Source organism: Phyllobates terribilis, unplaced genomic scaffold (genome assembly GCF_046119375.1).
Source record: "Phyllobates terribilis strain yellow unplaced genomic scaffold, ASM4611937v1 Scaffold_11__3_contigs__length_659146591, whole genome shotgun sequence".
NCBI lineage: Eukaryota > Metazoa > Chordata > Amphibia > Anura > Dendrobatidae > Phyllobates > Phyllobates terribilis.
This window is the reverse complement of record NW_027362771.1, coordinates 327,154,399-327,175,209: the sequence shown is the minus strand read 5'-3', so window position 1 is coordinate 327,175,209 and position 20,811 is coordinate 327,154,399. Positions and strand designations below refer to the sequence as shown.

Below are 20,811 nucleotides of genomic sequence, written 5' to 3'. Positions count from 1 at the left end.
CCTCCATCTAGCAGCCTGGCTTCTGAGTTCACAATCCTGAAGGCAAAAGGACTCTCAGACCGAGTAATTCATACCCTACAAAAAAGTAGGAAACAATTCACAAACTCCATATACAGCAAGATATGGAAGACCTTCCTAACATGGTATAAACCAAATATACCAGATCTTCGGCATCCTGACATGACCCAGATCTTGGATTTTCTACAAGAGGGGCTGGAAAAAGACCTTAGACCCAGCACCTTCAAGGTTCAGATCGCGGCGCTGAGTATCTATTTCGACCAGAGCCTAGCCGAACACCGATGGGCAAAAAGGTTCATGACAGCAGCTACTCGTCTGCGTCCCAGAATAATCAACCCCGTTCCCTCCTGGGATCTTAATATCGTCCTTAAAGGTCTGACACTACCACCGTTTGAACCTTTGGCCTCAATAGAGCTGGATAAATTAGCCTGGAAAACAACATTTCTAGTAGCGATTACCACTGCCAGGAGAGTGGGAGAAATCCAGGCCTTCTCAGTGAATGACCCATATCTGAGAATCCTGGATGATAGGATTATTCTACAACTGGACCCATCTTTCTTGCCAAAGGTAGTCTCAGACTTTCATAGGTCTCAGGAGATAATTCTGCCTTCCTTCTGTCAAAACCCAAAGAATAAAAGGGAAGAAGAATTCCATACTTTGGACGTAAGGCGGGTTGTTCTTCACTACCTCCAAAAGACAGAGGCCTGGAGGAAGGATCAGAACCTCTTTATTCAGCCATCTGGTCAGAACAGAAGGAAGAAGGTCTCAAAGGTTACCATCACTACTTGGATCAAGAAAGCAATTGTGGAATCATATCAGGTCCAGAATCTCTCACCACCAGAGAAACTGAAAGCACACTCTACTAGAGCCATGTCCGTCTCCTGGGCAGAAAAGGCTAGCGCTTCCCTCGAGCAGATATGTAGAGCAGCTGCATGGTCCTCGGTCCATACCTTCACCAAGCATTACAAACTTAATTTAATGTCCATTAAAGACTTGGCCTTTGGGCGGAAAGTGCTTCAGGCCATTGTCCCTCCCTAAACATGAGTCTTTGGTACTCCTCCTTTGGTGCTGTCGTGGGGGGTTATTGGAGAAAATAGAATTAGACTTACCGGTAATTCGGTTTCTAATAACCCACCACGACAGCACTGGTAATTCCCTCCCAGGCTTGGTTAGCCAATCATTTAATATGAATAAATATAATTTGAAGCATCCATACTTGTGTGGTCCTTTATAAAAACACTGGAGGGAGGACGAGGGAGGGGCTATTTAACCTCTTTGTGTTTCCTGTCCATGTAAGGGTGGGGTGACATCCTCCTTTGGTGCTGTCGTGTTGGGTTATTAGAAACCGAATTACCGGTAAGTCTAATTCTATTTTTTATTTTCTTCTTTTTTTTCACAGTTTCTATGGTACCCGGGTCTGGAGGAGAGTCTCCTCTCTTCTAGACCCGGGTACCATCCGCACATTAGAACGCATGGAATGCGCATCTACAGATGCAGTGATGCGTAATCCATGCGATCTAATGCAAGTCAGTGGCGGCGAAAACACAGCACTTCCGCAAAATAATTGGTAGTGCTGCATTTTTTTCCGCAGTGATAATCCGCAGCGGAAATTTCCGCAGCATGTGCACAGCACATGCGGATTATCATTGGGGAACATGGCAGACCTTCTACCAAGCGTTTTTTAAGCGTTTCTGCAGCGTTTTTGCTGCTGCGGAAACTCTTAAAAAACGCATCGTGAGCACACAGCCTAACCCTCCCTCCCCATGGTATCAGCAGTGAAGTGACAAACTCAGCAAGTGCACTGCTATTGCCATTTGTCTTCCATATATATTAACCCCTGCTACATCTCCTAATTCCTATTTCAGTATATTATACAACTTTTGCTCTTTTTTTTTTCCAGGGTAATATATTATGTACAGGGCTGAGCAATATATGAGTACACCCCAAAAGATTTGTCAGAAAACCTTTAGTTTCCTTTCAGAATCATTATTTTCTATGGAATACCATACTGCAAAATACTCCCACAAACGAAAACCATTGATTGCAAACAACATTTGTTATTTTGCTCATCCAAAAAAAGTAATCTTTATAACAAAGTCATACAAGACCATATTGCAAAAATTAATTCATTCCAACCGAAATTTTAGGAGCTAAGCTAAAGTTTTAGACTAGAGAATTTCAATTAAAAAGAATTCAACCACCAGTACGTCTAATTATTCATTAAACAAGGGTCCAGAAGATAATGGACTATAAGGCTGCGTGCCCACGTAGCGCTTTTCAAGCGTATATGCTGCGGAATTTCCGCAGCGTAAACGCTTGTAAAACGCATGTATATCCGCACCCCATGGTCCCCAATGGCATTCCGCAATGTCAATGCCCATGCTGCGGATTTTTCCGCAGCGTATATGCTGCGGTCAAAAATCCGCAGCATGTTCATTAATTTTGCGGAAGCGCTGCGGAATCAATGTGCGGATGGTACCCAAGTCTGGATGAGAGGAGACTCTCATCCAGACCTGGGTACCAAAGAACCTGTAAAAAAAAGAAAAAATAAGTATAAACTTTATCTTCTGATGTTTTTCCTCCGTCGCGCTGTTGTCTGAAGGACCTGCCACGTCATTGAGTCATGTGACCCATCACATGACTCAATGACGTCACCGCAGGTCCTGCACACAACAGCGTGAGCCGCTCAAGACTCCGGACGGGGCAGAGAATGAATCTGTAGGTGAGTATAAACTTTATTTTTTTATTTTTTACCATTCTGATTCTTTTTTTTTAACTATTACTGGTCACACTATATAAATCCATGCCGGTTGCATGGATTTATATAGTGTGAACAAGTTGTCAAAGCACTTTTCCAAGTGATGCTTAAATCACTTGGAGAAGTGCTTGATAACCCGCATGCGGAAATGCATGCAAAGACGCCTCACAAACTTTTCTACCTGGCGGGAAAACCGCATGTAATATCCGCATGCGATTTTCCCGCCAGGGAGATGCGTAAAAAATATGCTTCAGGTCCGCAACGTGGGCACATAGCCTAAAAGGGCATTACTTAAGAAAAAGCCTTTCCCATTTCGTGCTTTCAGCCAGCAGTGGCACCATATGGAAGAGAAATGTCACAAGACCTGAGAAAGAAAATGATTTCTTTACTCAAAAATTTGAAGGCTACAAGAAGATCAGCAAAGCTTTACTTTTCAGTCAGAGTACTGTAGCAAAAGTGAAATGTAGCAAACCTAGAACTGCAACCTTCTCAGCGACATCCAGGCTGACCATTGAAATTAGCACCGAAATAGGAGTGTCTTCTGATGAGATGAATTGACATGCACGTTCTCTGCAGTAAGCTATAAAAGTAAATAGTCAAACTGGGGTGAGTGTTTCCTGTGACACAATATGGCGTACACTGCAAGGGAATGACATGCATGGGTGCCATCCACAAGGAAGCCTCTCCTAAAGCTCATGCACAAAAAAAGCCCGCCTACAGATTGCAAGGGCCCATGTTGAAAAATATGAAAACTACTGACACACTATCCTCTGGAGTGATGAAACCAAGCTAAATGTTTTTGGAACTGATGACTTCAAAACTTTATGGCATCGCAAAGGTGAGTACAAAGAAAAGTGCATAGTGCCTACAGTGAAACGTGATAGCCGTGTCCTTATGTGGGACTGCATGAGTGCTGCTGGTATCGAGAAGCTACATTTCATTGATGGTATCATGAATTCACAGATGTACTGCTCTGTATTGATAGAGAGGATGTTACCATCACGCTGTGCCCTTGGTAGACGTGCACTTTTCTATCATGACAGTGATCCAAAACACATATCTAAGGCCACTGTTGCATTTCTGAAGAAGAACAGGATGAAAGTGATTCAGTGGCCTAGTATGTCTCCTGATCTGAAACCGATTGAACATCTATGGGGAATTCTGAAGAGACAAGTTGAGCATCACGCTATCCAGCATCCATTCTTTAAAAGAGGTCGTTCTTAACCCCTTCACGACATTTGACGTATCTATACGTCATGGTCGAAGGAGCTGTGCCCACACGATCGCCGCCGAGACCCAGCTCTCACAGCCAACAGTGCCCGTATCGCTCCTGGCTGTTTAACCCCCTAATTGCCACGATTGCTATCGATTGCAGCATTTCAGATGCTAAAGGGAGGGAGTTCCCACCCCCGTAACATCATCGCAAGGGCCCGATTGTTGTCATGGTAACCTGAGGTCGTCTTGGCGATCTCCAGGTCTGCTAGCAACTTTGGCCTGCTTAGACAATACCAGGAAGGAAGATTGGCGTGCACACAGTTACATTTTCAAGGTGCAGGTGGAATGGGATGTGAAATCCCTGGAATATGTAGACAATAATTCATCACACACTCCTCCTTTTTGAAAGATGCAATCAATTCATTTACTCCTTCAGAATTTGCAGACATGTGCACAAACATTAAAGGTGCAGGCAAATATTACAAAGTAATACAAAAGTATTAAAAATGAATATCTTATTTATGGTAAAGTTAATTTGTCCAATTACTTTTAAGCCCATGAAATGAGGAGGCTTTGTAGAAAATGGATGAACACAGAACTTAAACGCATACTAAAAAGGAAGGAAGAAAGAAATGCTTATCGAATGGAAAGAGGGAGGCATATCTAAAGAATATAATGCTGTCTGCAGGGCATGCATCAGATTAGCTAACGCTGATAATGAATTAAGTCAAAAGCAATAAGAGAGGATGTTGGGGGCATGTAAAGTAAAAGAAAAGTCAAAGATGCTATAGGATTTTTACAGGATGAAAATGGTAAAGTGGTAAAAATGATGCTGAGAAGACCGAACTTTTAAATTCCTATTTTACATCTGTTTTCACTCAGAAAGTAAATGTAACCGCAACTGATCTTCACTGTATTATTGACGGAATAGAAGAATCCACACTATCTATTAACAGAGATCACTGATATCAGCATTTAAATTACACCATTGCTGGTGCGCAATCATGGCAACCTGATGGTTAACATGGAAGCCAGGGGCCCTTAACCTGCCATCTCAGTCCTCATGGAAAGCTCAGCTACAGGCTGGGCTTCATAGGAGAATAGTAATTATACTATATACTGCAATACTGTAGTCCCCTTTTGGGACTGAAAAATAAAGTAAAAAAAAAAAAAAACGTGACAGAAAAAAAGAATGTAAAAAAAAGTTTACAACTTCTCCTTTTACACAATATAACATTATTTAAACTGTATATTAAACAAAAGAAAAAAATGGGATAACGCCAAAATGACCTTTTCAGTTGCCACACTTCCCCAGAAAAATGGAATTTAAAAGGTATAAAAATGTTATATGTACACCGAAATGGTATCTTTAAAAACGTTAGCTTACCTCGCAAAAAAACAAGCCTCAACCCAACTCCATGGACAGAAAAATGAAAAATTACAGGTCTCAGAAAATGGCAACACAATTTTATTTTTATTTTTTTTTTAAAGGTTCTAAATTTTGTTTAACCATTAAAAGATGAAATAGAAAAAAAATGTCACCACTTTACCCCACTTGGAATATTTTTTCCCCCATTTTTCAGTACACTATATGGTAAAATGAATGGTGTCATTCAAAACTACAACTTGTCTTGCAAAAAAATAAACAAACCCTCAAATGGCTATATTGCCGGGAAAAAAAACAAAAAAAAGTATGGCTCTTGGAATAATGGGAGGAAAAACTGAAAGAGGAAAAATTTTAAAAAATGTCTGGTTCCTTAAAAGGTTGAAGTGGTCATCCACCTTAGAATGCTGTTGGCTGAACTCTTAAGGGTACGATCCCACGATCAGGATGTGGCCCTGAATCTGCAGAACGTCTGCACCACCTACGCCCTCATTATGCAAATGAGCGGACACACATACTTTTTTTTTTTTTTTTATTTCACAAGCTGATTTTGCTCATTGATGCAGGTCTATGGGGAAAATCCACATACGTACCCGCAAGAGAAATTGACATGCTGCGGATCTGAAAGACCGTATGTCAGTTTCCGCGGGTGATCCACAGGAGCATAGAGACGCACAGTGGACATGGGATTTCTAGAAATCCCATTCACTATGCTGGAACATCTGGTCGCTGCGTTTTGACGCTGCATAAATATGCAGCTTCAAACCTGCAGCAAATACTGAACATGGGAACGCACCTTAATTTGGTGAGCTCTATTCCTTCTGACTCCCCCATAGACATGCATATTCAGCAATTTGTTGGAGAAGAGAAAAAAAAACACTGCTTCATTCCCTGTTTTTAAGATGAGTCAGGACAGCCCCACACACATGGCATGGTCAGCTTACACATAATATTTATTGGTGCCTTAGCAGTATGTAAAGCTGTCTGCACATCCACACAGTTCAGCATTTTCCGAATTGTATCATTGGCTTTGTCTTCTTAATGAATAAGTTAACCTGCTCTTAATCTTACTTCCAATTCCTCAGAGTCAAAAGGTGAGCCATGCAAAAATAACTTGCAGCACTCTCTGAATGAAGATAAAGATGGTGTGACAGTGGCTTTAATGGAGGGAAAAGAATCAAGCCTAATACAAAAGGACCAGCAGTGTTGTGAAAGGGGATCCTTCTCAAATGACTATGTTGATTCGCAAGGGTCACAGCGTATAAAACAAGAGACTTCTGAAAATCACTTTGCAGGTGAGTAACTGCTCATACTTATACGTGGCATGAATAGTCTTAAAGGGAATCTGTCCGTAGGTTCAACCCTCCTAAAATGGGTATTTAGGTCATAGAAAGTTGAGAAAAATTATGCCTTGATACGATATGTGTGCAATCTAATGTTTTATTCCAGAGAATTTTCCTAATGTGTAAATGAGCTGTTAAGATCTACGGGCAGGACATGGATCTCCCAGTGAGTCTGCCTCCAGAGCTTGTTTTAAATTAAACTGGGCGCTACCAGTGTGAGGCATGTTATGACTGACAGTCTACTACCCTTATCTCACTGCAAAGCTGTGTATGATTACAACTAACACTTCCTCAGTTTCCATCTCATAGGCAGCTAGTGTGGATGGAGGGACTGGTACAACAAATCTGATCTTTCTTATTACAAACACATCTGCATCTGTAGCTCTCCTCACGGCTCTGCAGTAGATCTGACAGCACAATGACCTAAATACCCATTGTAAGAGAGCAGGAGGCCTTGGTAATGTAAAGTGTGTACCAGTAACACTAGGTTACCTAGAGAGTTTTAATTTGACTGGATTTTAGGTCCAGGATTTAGGAGCAACCAAAAGATTCTGGGTGGAAAAGGTTGTTCCCATAATCCAGCTGGGACTTACAGGCCTAATTACCGCAGCTGAGTTAGCTCAGCAGTGTGAAGTTTGGGCTGGAGCTGAGAGGTGTGTTTGTCTGGTGAACACGTTCATACTGCTGGAGCTGCAACACCCTGAAATACTGAGAGTGGTGAAATTTTTATATTTACCTTGTTTCATTGTTCCAAAAGGAAAGACTTTGTTACTCGCTTGTCCTGGAGAAGGGCTGTTTTCATTTTGAAGCGGTAAAGTTCATGATGGACCATAAACTTTATGCTATTTTGATATAAAAACCATGTGCTGTGTGTATGTAAGCCGCTACCAGAGAGCTGAAATCATACAATTGGTGTTTGAAAGTCGGCATGAACTCCCAAAGACCACAGGTGATCACACTTTAAAGACTGAATGGCTTGGGTTAGGGCTGCTACAGCATTGCAAACAGGGTCTGAAACCATGGAAGAGCTTGTTAAACAACTGGTCCAGGTCAATCAGCAGTGGCAGCAGCAGGCGCAACAAGAAGCCAACAAACTCCTGATCCTGCAGGTGCATCAGCAGCAGATGGCTCTCTTGGCAGAAACTGTCTGGTTTAAGAAGACGGCACCTCCCGCCAGCCAAAGTGACGGTACCGGTGTGAGGCGAACAGTATGCGAGGCCTTGCAGAAAATGACCCTGGAGGACGATGTTGAGGCTTTCCTGACTGTCTTTGAAAGGGTGGCTGACAGGGAGAAATTGCCCCCAGAACAATGGGTAGAGGTCCAAACTCCATACCCTGCTGGAGAACCGCAGAAAGCATACTACAGCCTTGCTCTGCAGGATGCAAAAGGGTACGGCAAACAAAGTGGAGATTACGGCACGTTTGGGAGTAACCTAGGCAGTCTGAGCACAAATGGTGCACCTCTGGCACAGCCAAAGGGACAAGGCGCCCTGGTCCCTTGTTTGACCTGTTACAAAAGGTGCAAAAATGGCTGCAGCCTGAGACCTGATCTCTGGCACAGATGGTGGAAAGAGTGGTAGTGGACCGATTTATCCACTCACTACCTAAGTCCGTGCAAAGCTGGGGTGTCCAAGGAGATCCCAATAATGCACATGTGAACCTTGTGGAAAGATACTTGGCTGTGGAGAAATCCCTGAGCAATCACGGGAGCCTGGGGTCACCTTTCTAGGATACCCAAAAGGGGGGGGTCCAAGTCTGAGGGTTGCACAACGACCGAGGAAGGGTCAGAACCGGTTTCAAGGGGTACATCTTGTACCATTGTCTGTTGGAGATTTCAGGCCCTGAGTCATGCAGCAGGCCATTGTTCTATGTTTCAAGAACCGATGGATTGCTCTGTAGGTTGATGCTTTTCATTTTTTTCACATCACGTGTGCAGTGCCATACTTCAGCTGTGCCAGGTGACTGTGAACAGTGTTACTGTGGCTGGACTCAGGAAGTTTGGTGACACTATTAACTGCCCCACTTCTGCATCAGCTAGTCCCTGGGAAGAGGGTGGGGGTAGGTGTATCCGTGGAGGCGCCAAGAACCATCCCATGGCACAGTTTGACATACGCTCTGACTGTGGTTCAGTGACCCACCGAGTAGGAATTGTTGAGCACTTATTGTATGCTATTGTAGCACCCAGTAGTTCCGTATGCTGCCAGGAGTCTGCTATGGTAACAAGGTCACATGATGTAACCGGTGAATTTCCTTTCATTGTACTGGCTATAGAGGAGGATGAGGAAGCATCCCCTGAAGACAATATCCCGGACCTGGAGGAGTCCCAGGACAATGTTGGGACTACCCAGCTAAGAGACTTAACAGTGAAAGGTACTCTGGAAAATCTAACAGTGTTGAATGGGGTTCCCAGGAGATCAGTGGGGAGTATAGACCCAGTAAGCTACATGGAAATGTTGATGCCCAGTCAAGGGTGATATATCCATGCACCATAGGGTGCTTGGTACCACAGCGCCATCTCACCATGTCCATTGGAGTCCAAATCCTAGTAAAACCTATACACGCTTTCCTATGCATCCGTAGCGGTGAGCGCTCCTCCGGGTTGCTGTGGAGAAGCGTCTATAGTTCCGCATGCTCCATGCCCGCATACTGACCCGTCGGATGGAGGCGTTTATGTGTGACCCTGACCGACTGTGACTCGACTTCCGGTCTTCCGGCAGGAGCGCCTCTTCCAATCTGCCGCCCCCATTGATTTCACTGAGGTATAAAATGGACCACATTACCCCTCACCCCCTATACCAACTCCCCAGGAAGAAGCTTAACCTCAAAACGTGCATCGGGGCCTGTAACACATCCTCATGTTGTATCTCCTATTCCCTGCACTTTGCACTTATGTCTGCATCTATGATGACATGTTTGCACCTTTTCCATACCTCATTGGCTTTGAGATTGACTTTTATGATTTAACAATGTACAAATTGAGCATACCTTGTTTTTAGCAGGACTTGTCTGCTTGAGTATTATGCATTATATTCTGGATCTATAGGTGCAGTTCATTTACTTTATTGGGCTAAACTTCATATCATATTAGGCACTTTCCTTATATCAGTTTTTCTGAAATTTGGGTTTAAAAACATATGTTTATTACTGAAGTTATGATTGCATTTACCTTTAGCAGGATGTGTTTCCTGTCTAGCAGGATTTGTTGTTCGCCTTACATATACAGTACAGACCAAAAGTTTGGACACACCTTCTCATTTAAAGATTTTTCTGTATTTTCATGACTATGAAAATTGTACATTCACACTGAAGGCATCAAAACTATGAATTAACACATGTGGAATTATATACTTAGAAAAAAAGTGTGAAACAACTGAAAATATGTCTTATATTCTAGGTTCTTCAAAGTAGCCACCTTTTGCTTTGATGACTGCTTTGCACACTCTTGGCATTCTCTTGATGAGCTTCAAGAGGTAGTCACCGGAAATGGTTTTCACTTCACAGGTGTGCCCTGTCAGGTTTAATAAGTGGGATTTCTTGCCTTATAAATGGGGTTGGGACCATCAGTTGTGTTGTGCAGAAGTCAGGTGGATACACAGCTGATAGTCCTACTGAATAGACTGTTAGAATTTGTATTATGGCAAGAAAAAAGCAGCCAAGTAAAGAAAAACGAGTGGCCATCATTACTTTAAGAAATGAAGGTCAGTCAGTCTGAAAAATTGGGCAAACTTTGAAAGTGTCCCCAAGTGCAGTTGTAAAAACCATCAAGTACTACAAAGAAAGTGAGGACCGCCCCAGGAAAGGAAGACCAAGAGTCACCTCTGCTTCTGAGGATAAGTTTATCCGAGTCACCAGCCTCAGAAATCGCAGGTTAACAGCAGCTCAGATTAGAGACCAGGTCAATGCCACACAGAGTTCTAGCAGCAGACACATCTCTTCAACAACTGTTAAGAGGAGACTTTGTGCAGCAGGACTTCATGGTAAAATAGCTGCTAGGAAACCACTGCTAAGGACAGGCAACAAGCAGAAGAGACTTGTTTGGGCTAAAGAACACAAGGAATGGACATTAGACCAGTGGAAATCTGTGCTTTGGTCTGATGAGTCCAAATTTGAGATCTTTGGTTCCAACCACCATGTCTTTGTGCGACACAGAAAAGGTGAACGGATGGACTCTACATGCTTGGTTCCCACCGTGAAGCATGGAGGAGGAGGTGTGATGGTGTGGGGGTGCTTTGCTGGTGACACTGTTGGGAATTTATTCAAAATTGAAGGCATACTGAACCAGCATGGCTACCACAGCATCTTGCAGCGGCATGCTATTCCATCCGGTTTGCGTTTAGTTGGACCATCATTTATTTTTCAACAGGACAATGACCCCAAACACACCTCCAGGCTGTGTAAGGGCTATTTGACCAAGAAGGAGAGTGAGGGGGTGCTATGCCAGATGACCTGGCCTCCACAGTCACCAGACCTGAACCCAATCAAGATGGTTTGGGGTGAGCTGGACCGCAGAGTGAAGGCAAAAGGGCCAACAAGTGCTAAGCATCTCTGGGAACTCCTTCAAGATTGTTGGAAGACCATTTCCGGTGACTACCTCTTGAAGCTCATCAAGAGAATGCCAAGAGTGTGCAAAGCAGTCATCAAAGCAAAAGGTGGCTACTTTGAAGAACCTAGAATATAAGACATATTTTCAGTTGTTTCCCACTTTTTTGTTAAGTATCTAATTCCACATGTGTTAATTCATAGTTTTGATGCCTTCAGTGTGAATGTACAATTTTCATAGTCATGAAAATACAGAAAAATCTTTAAATGAGAAGGTGTGTCCAAACTTTTGGTCTGTACTGTATATGCACTTTAATCACATTTGCACTTTATTAATGTTGAAACCCCTGTCTAAGATTCATGCTAATCTTCATGGTAGCTGTTGATACTTGATACATTTCCCTGTGCCAACATAACTTTCAGCCTTTAGAGCTTAGGCTCCCTCTTGTGAAGTAGTCTGGTACTGCCAGTTGATGTCGTTAATTCTGCATGGTTTCCTCTTGCTTTTAGCGTTTTTTATACATTTTGATTTTTGACCAATAAAGATTATTGTATTTGAATCTGGATGGCTTGCTACTTTCGTTTCGTTGTAGGTTGATAATATCTTGTGGAAGTGCCATTATTGTATGGGCCTTATTTAGGTTTGGCTATAGAGGAGGATGAGGAAGCATCCCCTGAAGCCAATATCCTGGACCTGGAGGAGTCCCAGGACAACGTTGGGACTACCCAGCTCAGGGACTTAACGGTGAAAGGTACTCTGGAAAATGTAACAGGAGATCAGGGGGGAGTATAGACCCAGTAAGCTACATTGAATTGCGGATGCTCAGTCAAATTTTGTAATTTTACCACCATTTAGGACTTGGATTCGAAGTTTTTACCATGGACAAAGAAACATGAAAACTAGATTGTGAAAAAAGTTATTTATTCTGTCAAAATTCAATTTGAGGTTTAAGGTCATGGATCAAAGTCTGTTTCACACCCCCCCCCCCCCCCACGGAGAATTTTTACCTGACATAAAAAAGCCCCAAAACACTGACCCAAAATGTTTTGTTGTGCTTTAGTGGCCATTCTGAAGACAAATGTGCTATCAACATGAAAAATGCTGCCAATGCAGATGTGATTTCCAAGTCATGATGGCATGTTCCAGTAAGACCTGGCACCCTACCATAATTCCAGACACACCAAGGACTTTTTGTCACACTAGCTTACAATGCTAGAAACTTCACCAGATTTGACCCGATAAAAAAAATCTGTGTATTATTCTAAAGTAATGAATAGGAAACAAGGAATATGCAGCAAAATCAAAGATGAATGCAGGTGTGATCAAAGTATTCAGGCTCAAGAAGTGAAAGGATTGTGCAAAAAACTGTGACGCAAATATGGAATCTGATGACTGAATCTCTAATCGGCTCAATTATTAGTGCCATGTGTGTTTCACACTAAAATGCTCCAGTGTTTCTGAAAAAAACATACTTTTAAATGCCAGCCGGGATCAGCCGGATTTGTTCTTCTCTTGATTGACAGATCTTTCACTATACACACTTGTAGGGAGAGACCTGTCAGTCAAGATGGGTGAGGAGAAGCCACCTGGGACCTGCCTCTTGGATCGGTCATCCTAGTCGCCTTTGTCCCCAGCTAGTATTTAAGAGTATGTTTTCTCTGAAAAGTTTAACATACAGTACAGACCAAAAGTTTGGACCCACCTTCTCATTTAAAGATTTTTCTGTATTTTCTTGACTATGAAAATTGTACATTCACACTGAAGGCATCAAAACTATGAATTAACACATGTGGAATTAGATACTTAACAAAAAAGTGTGAAACCACTGAAAATATGTCTTATATTCTAGGTTCTTCAAAGTAGCCACCTTTTGCTTTGATGACTGCTTTGCACACTCTTGGCATTATCTTGATGAGCTTCAAGAGGTAGTCACCGGAAATGGTCTTCCAACAATCTTGAAGGAGTTCCCAGAGATGCATAGTACTTGTTGGCCCTTTTGCCTTCACTCTGCGGTCCAGCTCACCCCAAACCATCTCGATTGGGTTCAGGTCTGGTGACTGTGGAGGCCAGGTCATCGGCGTAGCACCCCATCACTCTCCTTCTTGGTCAAATAGCCCTTACACAGCCTGGCGATGTGTTTGGGGTCATTGTCCTGTTGAAAAATAAATGATGGTCCAACTAAACGCAAACCGGATGGAATAGCATGCCGCTGCAAGATGCTGTGGTAGCCATGCTGGATCAGTATGCCTTCAATTTTGAATAAATCCCCAACAGTGTCACCAGCAAAGCACCCCCACACCATCACACCTTCTCCTCCATGCTTCACGGTGGGAACCAGGCATGTAGAGTCCATCCGTTCACCTGTTCTGCGTTGCACAAAGACATGGTGGTTGGAACCAAAGATCTCAAATTTGGACTCATCAGACCAAAGCACAGATTTCCACTGGTCTAATGTCCATTCCTTGTGTTCTTTAGCCCAAACAGGTATCTTCTGCTTGTTGCCTGTCCTTAGCAGTGGTTTCCTAGCAGCTATTTTACCATGAAGGCCTGCTGCACAAAGTCTCCTCTTAACAGTTGTTGTAGAGATGTGTCTGCTGCTAGAACTCTGTGTGGCATTGACCTGGTCTCTAATCTGAGCTGCTGTTAACCTGCGATTTCTGAGACTGGTGACTCGGATAAACTTATCCTCAGAAGCAGAGGTGACTCTTGGTCTTCCTTTCCTGGGGCGGTCCTCATGTGAGCCAGTTTCTTTGTAGCGCTTGATGGTTCTTGCAACTGCACTTGGGGACACTTTCAAAGTTTTCCCAATTTTTCGCACTGACTGACCTTCATTTCTTAAAGTAATGATGGCCACTCGTTTTTCTTTACTTAGCTGCTTTTTTCTTGCCATAATACAAATTCTAACAGTCTATTCAGTAGGACTATCAGCTGTGTATCCACCAGACTTCTGCACAACACAACTGATGGTCCCAACCCCATTTATAAGGTAAGAAATCAAACTTATTAAACCTGACAGGGCACACCTGTGAAGTGAAAACCATTTCCGGTGACTACCTCTTGAAGCTCATCAAGAGAATGCCAAGAGTGTGCAAAGCAGTCATCAAAGCAAAAGGTGGCTACTTTGAAGAACCTAGAATATAAGACATATTTTCAGTTGTTTCACACTTTTTGGTTAAGTATATAATTCCACATGTGTTAACTCATAGTTTTGATGCCTTCCGTGTGAATGTACAATTTTCATAGTCAAGAAAATACAGAAAAATCTTTAAATGAGGTGTGTCCAAACTTTTGGTCTGTAATATAAATATATATATATATATATATAAGAACTGACCAGCACATCCTAATGTGAACAGGTGCAAGCTGCGGAAACTGAATAAGATATATAAAAAGAAAGCGCAGCAGCACTCCATTATGGCCAAAATACATAAAGACAATAAAAACGTTTGATTTAAACTGTGTTATTACTCAATGAACTTTACTTACAAAAAACTGAGGTTCTTAGCTCATAAATTGGCCAATTCATGTGTGCCCATCAACTGCTGCAAGGTGACATGTTCTGTCCAGAGTTATAGGCTTGTAGCCCAAGAGAGGCATGTAGGCAGAGTAGTACCCATCAGATGGGAGGTCACCTTGCAGCGGTTGATGGGCACACATGAATTGGCCGATTTATGAGCTGAGAGCCTCCGTTTTCTGTAAGTAAAGTTCATTGAGTAATAACACAGTTTAAATCAAACGTTTTTATTGTCTTTATGTATTTTGGCCATAGTGGAGTGCTGCTGCACTGTGTGTGTGTATATATATAATCAGACCAAAAGTTTGGACACACCTTCTCATTTAAAGATTTTTCTGTATTTTCATGACTTTGAAAATCGTACATTCACACTGAAGGCATCAAAACTATGAATTAACACATGTGGAATTATATAGTTAACAAAAAAGTGTGAAACAACTGAAAATATGTCTTATATTCTGGTTCTTGAAAGTAGCCACCTTTTGCTTTGATGACTGCCAAAAGTGTGCAAAGCATTCTCTTGATGAGCTTCAAGAGGTAGTCACCGGAAATGGTTTTCACTTCACAGGTGTGCCCTGTCAGGTTTAATAAGTGGGATTTCTTGCGTTATAAATGGGGTTTGGACCATCAGAGTGTGTTGTGCAGAAGTCATGTGGATACACAGCTGATAGTCCTACTGAATAAATTGTTAGAATTTGTATTATGGCAAGAAAAAAGCAGCTAAGTAAAGAAAAACGAGTGGCCATCATTACTTTAAGAAATGAAGGTCAGTCAGTGCGAAAAATTGGGCAAACTTTGAATGTGTCCCCAAGTGCAGTTGCAAAAACCATCAAGAGCTACAAAGAAACTGGCTCACATGAGGACCCCCCCCAGGAAAGGAAGACCAAGAGTCACTTCTGCTTCTGAGGATATGTATAACCGAGTCACCAGCCTCAGAAATCGCCGGTTAACAGCAGCTCAGATTAGAGACCAGGTCAATGCCACACAGAGTTCTAGCAGCAGACACATCTCTTCAACAACTGTTAAGAGGAGACTTTGTGCAGCAGGCCTTCATGGTAAAATAGCTACTAGGAAACCACTGCTAAGGACAGGCAACAAGCAGAAAAGACTTGTTTGGGCTAAAGAACCCAAGGAATGAACATTAGACCAGTGGAAATCTGTGCTTTGGTCTGTTGAGTCCAAATTTGAGATCTTTGGTTCCAACCACCGTGTCTTTGTGCGACGAAGAAAAGGTGAACGGATGGACTCTACATGCCTGGTTTCTACCGTGAAGCATGGAGGAGGAGGTGTGATGGTGTGGGGGTGCTTTGCTGGTGACACTGTTGGGGATTTATTCAAATTGAAGGCATACTGAACCAGCATGGCTACACAGCATCTTGCAGCAGTATGCTATTCCATCCGATTTGCGTTTAGTTGGACCATCATTTATTTTTCAACAGGACAATGACCCCAAACACACCTCTAGGCTGTGTAAGGGCTATTTGACCAAGAGGGAGAGCGATGGGGTGCTACGCCAGATGACCTGGCCTCCACAGTAACCAGACCTGAACCCAATCGAGATGGTTTGGGGTGAGCTGGACCACAGAGTGCAGGAAAAAGGGCCAACAAGTGCTAAGCATCTCTGGGAACTCCTTCAAGATTGTTGGAAGACCATTTCCGGTGACTACCTCTTGAAGCTCATCAAGAGAATACCAAGAGTGTGCAAAGCAGTCATCAAAGCAAAAGGTGGCTACTTTGAAGAACCTAGAATATAAGACATATTTTCAGTTGTTTCCCACTTTTTTGTTAAGTATCTAATTCCACATGTGTTAATTCATGGTTTTGATGCCTTCAGTGTGAATGTACAATTTTCATAGTTATGAAAATGCAGAAAAATCTTTAAATGAGAAGGTGTGTCCAAACTTTTGGTCTGTACTGTATATATATAATTATAATACACACACTACCGTTCAAAAGTTTGGGGTCATTTAGAAATGTCATTATTTTTGAAAGAAAAGCACTTTTTTTTTTTCAATGAAGCTAACATTAAATGAATCAGAAATACACTCTATACATTGTTAATGTGGTAAATGACTATTCTAGCTGCAAACATCTTGTTTTTATTGCAATATCTACATAGGTGTATACAGGCACATTTACAACCACCACTCCAGTGTTTTAATGGTACATTGTGTTTGCTAACTGTGTAAGAAGGCTATTGGATGTTTAGAAAACCCTTGCACAAGTATGTTAGCCCAGCTGAAAACAGTTTGGCGGATTTGAGAAGCTATAAAATTGACCTTCCTTTGAGCTAGTTGAGAATCTGGAGCATTACATTTGTTTGTTGTATGAAACTCTCAAAATGGCCAGAAAACGAGAACTTTCATGTGAAACTCGACGGTCTGTACTTGTTCTTAGAAATCAAGGCTATTCCATGCGAGAGATTGCCAAGAAACTGAAGATTTCCTACAACGGTGTGTACTACTCCCTTCAGAGGAGAGCACAAACAGGCTCTAACCAGAGTAGAAAGAGAAGTGGGAGGCCCCGCTGCACAACTGAGCAACAAGACAAGTACATTAGAGTCTCTAGTTTGAGAAATCGACGCCTCACAGCTCCTCAACTGGCAGCTTCATTAAATAGTACACGCAAAACTCCAGTGTCAACGTCTACAGTGAAGAGGCGACTCCGGGTTGCTGGCCTTCAGGGCAAAGTGACAAAGAAAAAGCCATATCTGAGACTGGCTAATAAAAGGAAAAGATTAATATGGGCAAAAGAACACAGACATTGGACAGAGTAAGATTGGAAAAAAGTTTTAAGGTGTTTGGATCACACAGAAGAATATTTGTAAGACTCAGAACAACTGAAAAGATGCTGGAAGAGTGCCTGACGCCATCTGTCAAGCATGGTGGAGGTAATGTGATGGTCTGGGGTTGCTTTGGTGCTGGTAAAGTGGGAGATTTGTACAAGGTAAATGGGATTTTGAATAAGGAAGGCTATCACTCCATTTTGCAACGCCATGCCATACCCTGTGGACAGCGCTTGATTGGAGCCAATTTCATCCTACAACAGGACAATGACCCAAAGCACACCTCCAAATTATGCATGAACTATTTAGGGAAGAAGCAGGCAGCTTGTATTCTATCTGTAATGGAGTAGCCAGCGCAGTCACCAGATCTCAACCCCATTGAGCTGTTGTGGGAGCAGCTTGACCGTATGGTACGCAAAAAGTGCCCATCAAGCCAATCTAACTTGTGGGAGGGGTTCAGGAAGCATGGGGGGAAATTTCTCAAGATTACCTCAGCAAATTACCAGCTAGAATGCCAAAGGTCTGCAATGCTATAATTGCTGCAAAGGGAGCATTCTTTGATGAAAGCAAAGTTTGAAGGAGAAAATTATTCTTTCAAATAAAAATCATTATTTCTAACCTTGTCAATGTCTGGACTATATTTTCTAATCATTTTGCAACTCATTTGATAAATAAAAGTATGAGTTTTCATGGAAAACACAAAATTGTCTGGGTGACCCCAAACTTTTGAACTTTTTGTGTGTATATATGTGAGTGTGTGTGTAGATAGAAAGATAGATCTTGTAGATTCCAGGGCATTTTACTTTTGGGGTTAATGCTAACATATATTGTTTAGCTCCATTTGTATAATGACATATATGAACTTAATAAGTAAACTATTGCTGGATTTTGGTTTTGTAGATGATGGACTCTCTAAGAGCCAGAAGAATGAAGATGAATGCACAGATCCATATGGTCTTTATTTGAACAATGAGCTGAACATTTCAGAATCTGTTACTGAGGGATCTACAAGGAAATCCGATGAAACCAACAAACATTCAGTACACCCAATATTAAATGTACTGGGTATTCACGATTTAGAAGGAGACATATGGGATGGATCTGATGAATTGCAAAAGCAAACTCAGTCCAGAGAAAAGTGCTTCTATTGTTTAGAGTGTGGCAAAAACTTTACGCGGAACTCATCTCTGATTGTACACCAGAGAACACACACAGGGGAGAAGCTTTTCATGTGCACAGAATGTGGGAAGAGATTTGGACTGAAGTCTTCATTGGTCAGACACATGAGGACTCACAACACAGAGAATTTTAAGTGTGTGACATGTGGGAAAAGCTTCAGAGACTATTCTAAGTTTTTAAAACATCAGACTAATCGTCACTCAGGGGAGTTGCCGATTACAAAATCCTAGCTTTCAGTGCATTAGATTTCACATGTCCAAAGCTTTCATTAATAAAAAGTTCAAAAACTGCTCATCAGTATTCAGCATATTGTTAATTTGTGAGGACAAAAGTTATTATTGATATCAGACGTGGAATAATTGCTTGATCCCATCATGAGTTTGTTTGTATCAACAATAAAAACTACAGTACCTTGTCTGAATAATTTTTTAGGGACTCTGTCATGTCTCCTGTACTATAGTTGGGAATTAGACTGGAGTAAAACAATTTGCAGAACCCTGGTTCAACGGCTACATCCTTACTCTACGGCAGCTGCATCAGATCACTGCCGACTGCCTACCGGCATCCTCGGCGACTCTTCAGATTAGTAGTTGCGTGACTACATCATGAGGTCTTGGAGGCTGCTATTCAGAAGAGGCGCCGAGGATTCAGACAGTTGTAGGCAAAGTACATTGGTACTCTGTGGCATCCAGACTAGAGCAATGTGGCAACTAGACCATGGTCCTGCAAATCATTTTTCTCCTTTCTAGGAATGTACCGTATTCTATGATTTTAATTCAATATTTTCGTGTAAAAATCTGGTTATGTATTTTTTTGATCCATGTAAAGCTTGTGAGTCATGTCGATTTCCCCCCCCAACACAACTAATGATTGACTTCTCTTTCTGTAACTCATACAGGAAAAGTATTCAGTTATTCTTTGGGATTGGGTGAAAGTTGGACCTGCAGACTGTCAGAATAGAACACTTTACACATACAGCTCATTGTCTTCCCTGTTAAGTAAAAGATTGTGGGCTAGACTTAATATGTTACAATACCCACATCACTGGTTTACCTGAGCCTATACTGTTTACTATAATGTGTTTTATGCCACTTTCAGATGAGCATAAGACAGGTGCCTTTTAGTAATTGGATAACGAACAATAGGACACTATAGACTTTTGCGATTAAACTCCAGTTCATATAAACCATGTGAGGTCCAGGTGTTGTGTCTATAGTATGTGTGCAAAATAAGCGCCTGTATTATGCTCCTCTGAAAGCGATCTAAGGCTGTTTGTTAATTTGCAATATCCAAATGGGAATTTATCTGAAGTAGTTACAGTTGTCAGGATAGTAACATTTTATGTAAAAAAAGTTGTGTGAAGCAGATATGATCATTTACCTTTTTGTTTTATTTTACAAAGGTAATATCTGGCCTCTGTATGGCAATATTGTTGGCGTACTGGATGATTATAATAAAACAGAGATACTGGCTCACCATGTGCGTCGTTGATCCCTGTGCATAAACTTCACCTCTGGTTTCACTAACGGAAAGAACTTTGAAAACTATTTGGAATTCATTAACATTTCCAGATATACAGCATCAGTCAAAGTTTGACTCGCCTGTTAATGCAATGGTTTTCTTTGTTCATCGTGGAATGTGCACATTGTAGATTCAGACCGAAGGAAATAAAAAACACAAAGGAACACATTTAGAAACAAGGAGTAAAGAAATGTGTGAAACAAATCAGAATATGTGTTAAACCATAGACTACTCAGAAGATGGCTTTAGACCGCCTGGCATTGTCTCAAGCAGCTTCATCAGGCAGTCACCTGGAATGGCTTTCCAACAGTCTTGAAAGAGTTCCCTGATGTGCTGAGCATTTGATGCCAGCTTTCCCGTCACTCTGGGGACAGACTCTTCCCAAGCCATCTCAATTGATGGTGGTCGTTACCGTTTTTACCATCAATGCCTAAGGAAAATGCCCCTAAAGAAACCTATACACCTTTTCTGCCAATTTTCACGTGGTTTCATGCCTTTCTGTTTAATTTCCTGTTCCTTGGCACCAACTTTGCTATCACAACCATCACTTCATG

The 20,811-nt window shown here is 41.9% G+C and overlaps 1 protein-coding gene across 4 annotated transcripts in view; it reads left to right on the top strand.

Moving 5' to 3' along the window:
* LOC141166192 (uncharacterized) overlaps positions 1-20,214 on the top strand; it is a 40,498-nt gene extending 20,284 nt beyond the window's left edge. For all 4 annotated transcript variants that reach the window (XM_073652649.1, XM_073652647.1, XM_073652646.1 and 1 more), the window contains 2 exons: positions 6,461-6,670; positions 18,458-20,214. In XM_073652649.1, coding sequence (XP_073508750.1) covers positions 6,461-6,670; positions 18,458-18,966 — 719 coding nt within the window. In that variant the 3' untranslated portion in view covers positions 18,967-20,214. The remainder of the gene's footprint in view (positions 1-6,460; positions 6,671-18,457) is intronic.
* The last annotated feature ends 597 nt before the right edge of the window (positions 20,215-20,811 follow it).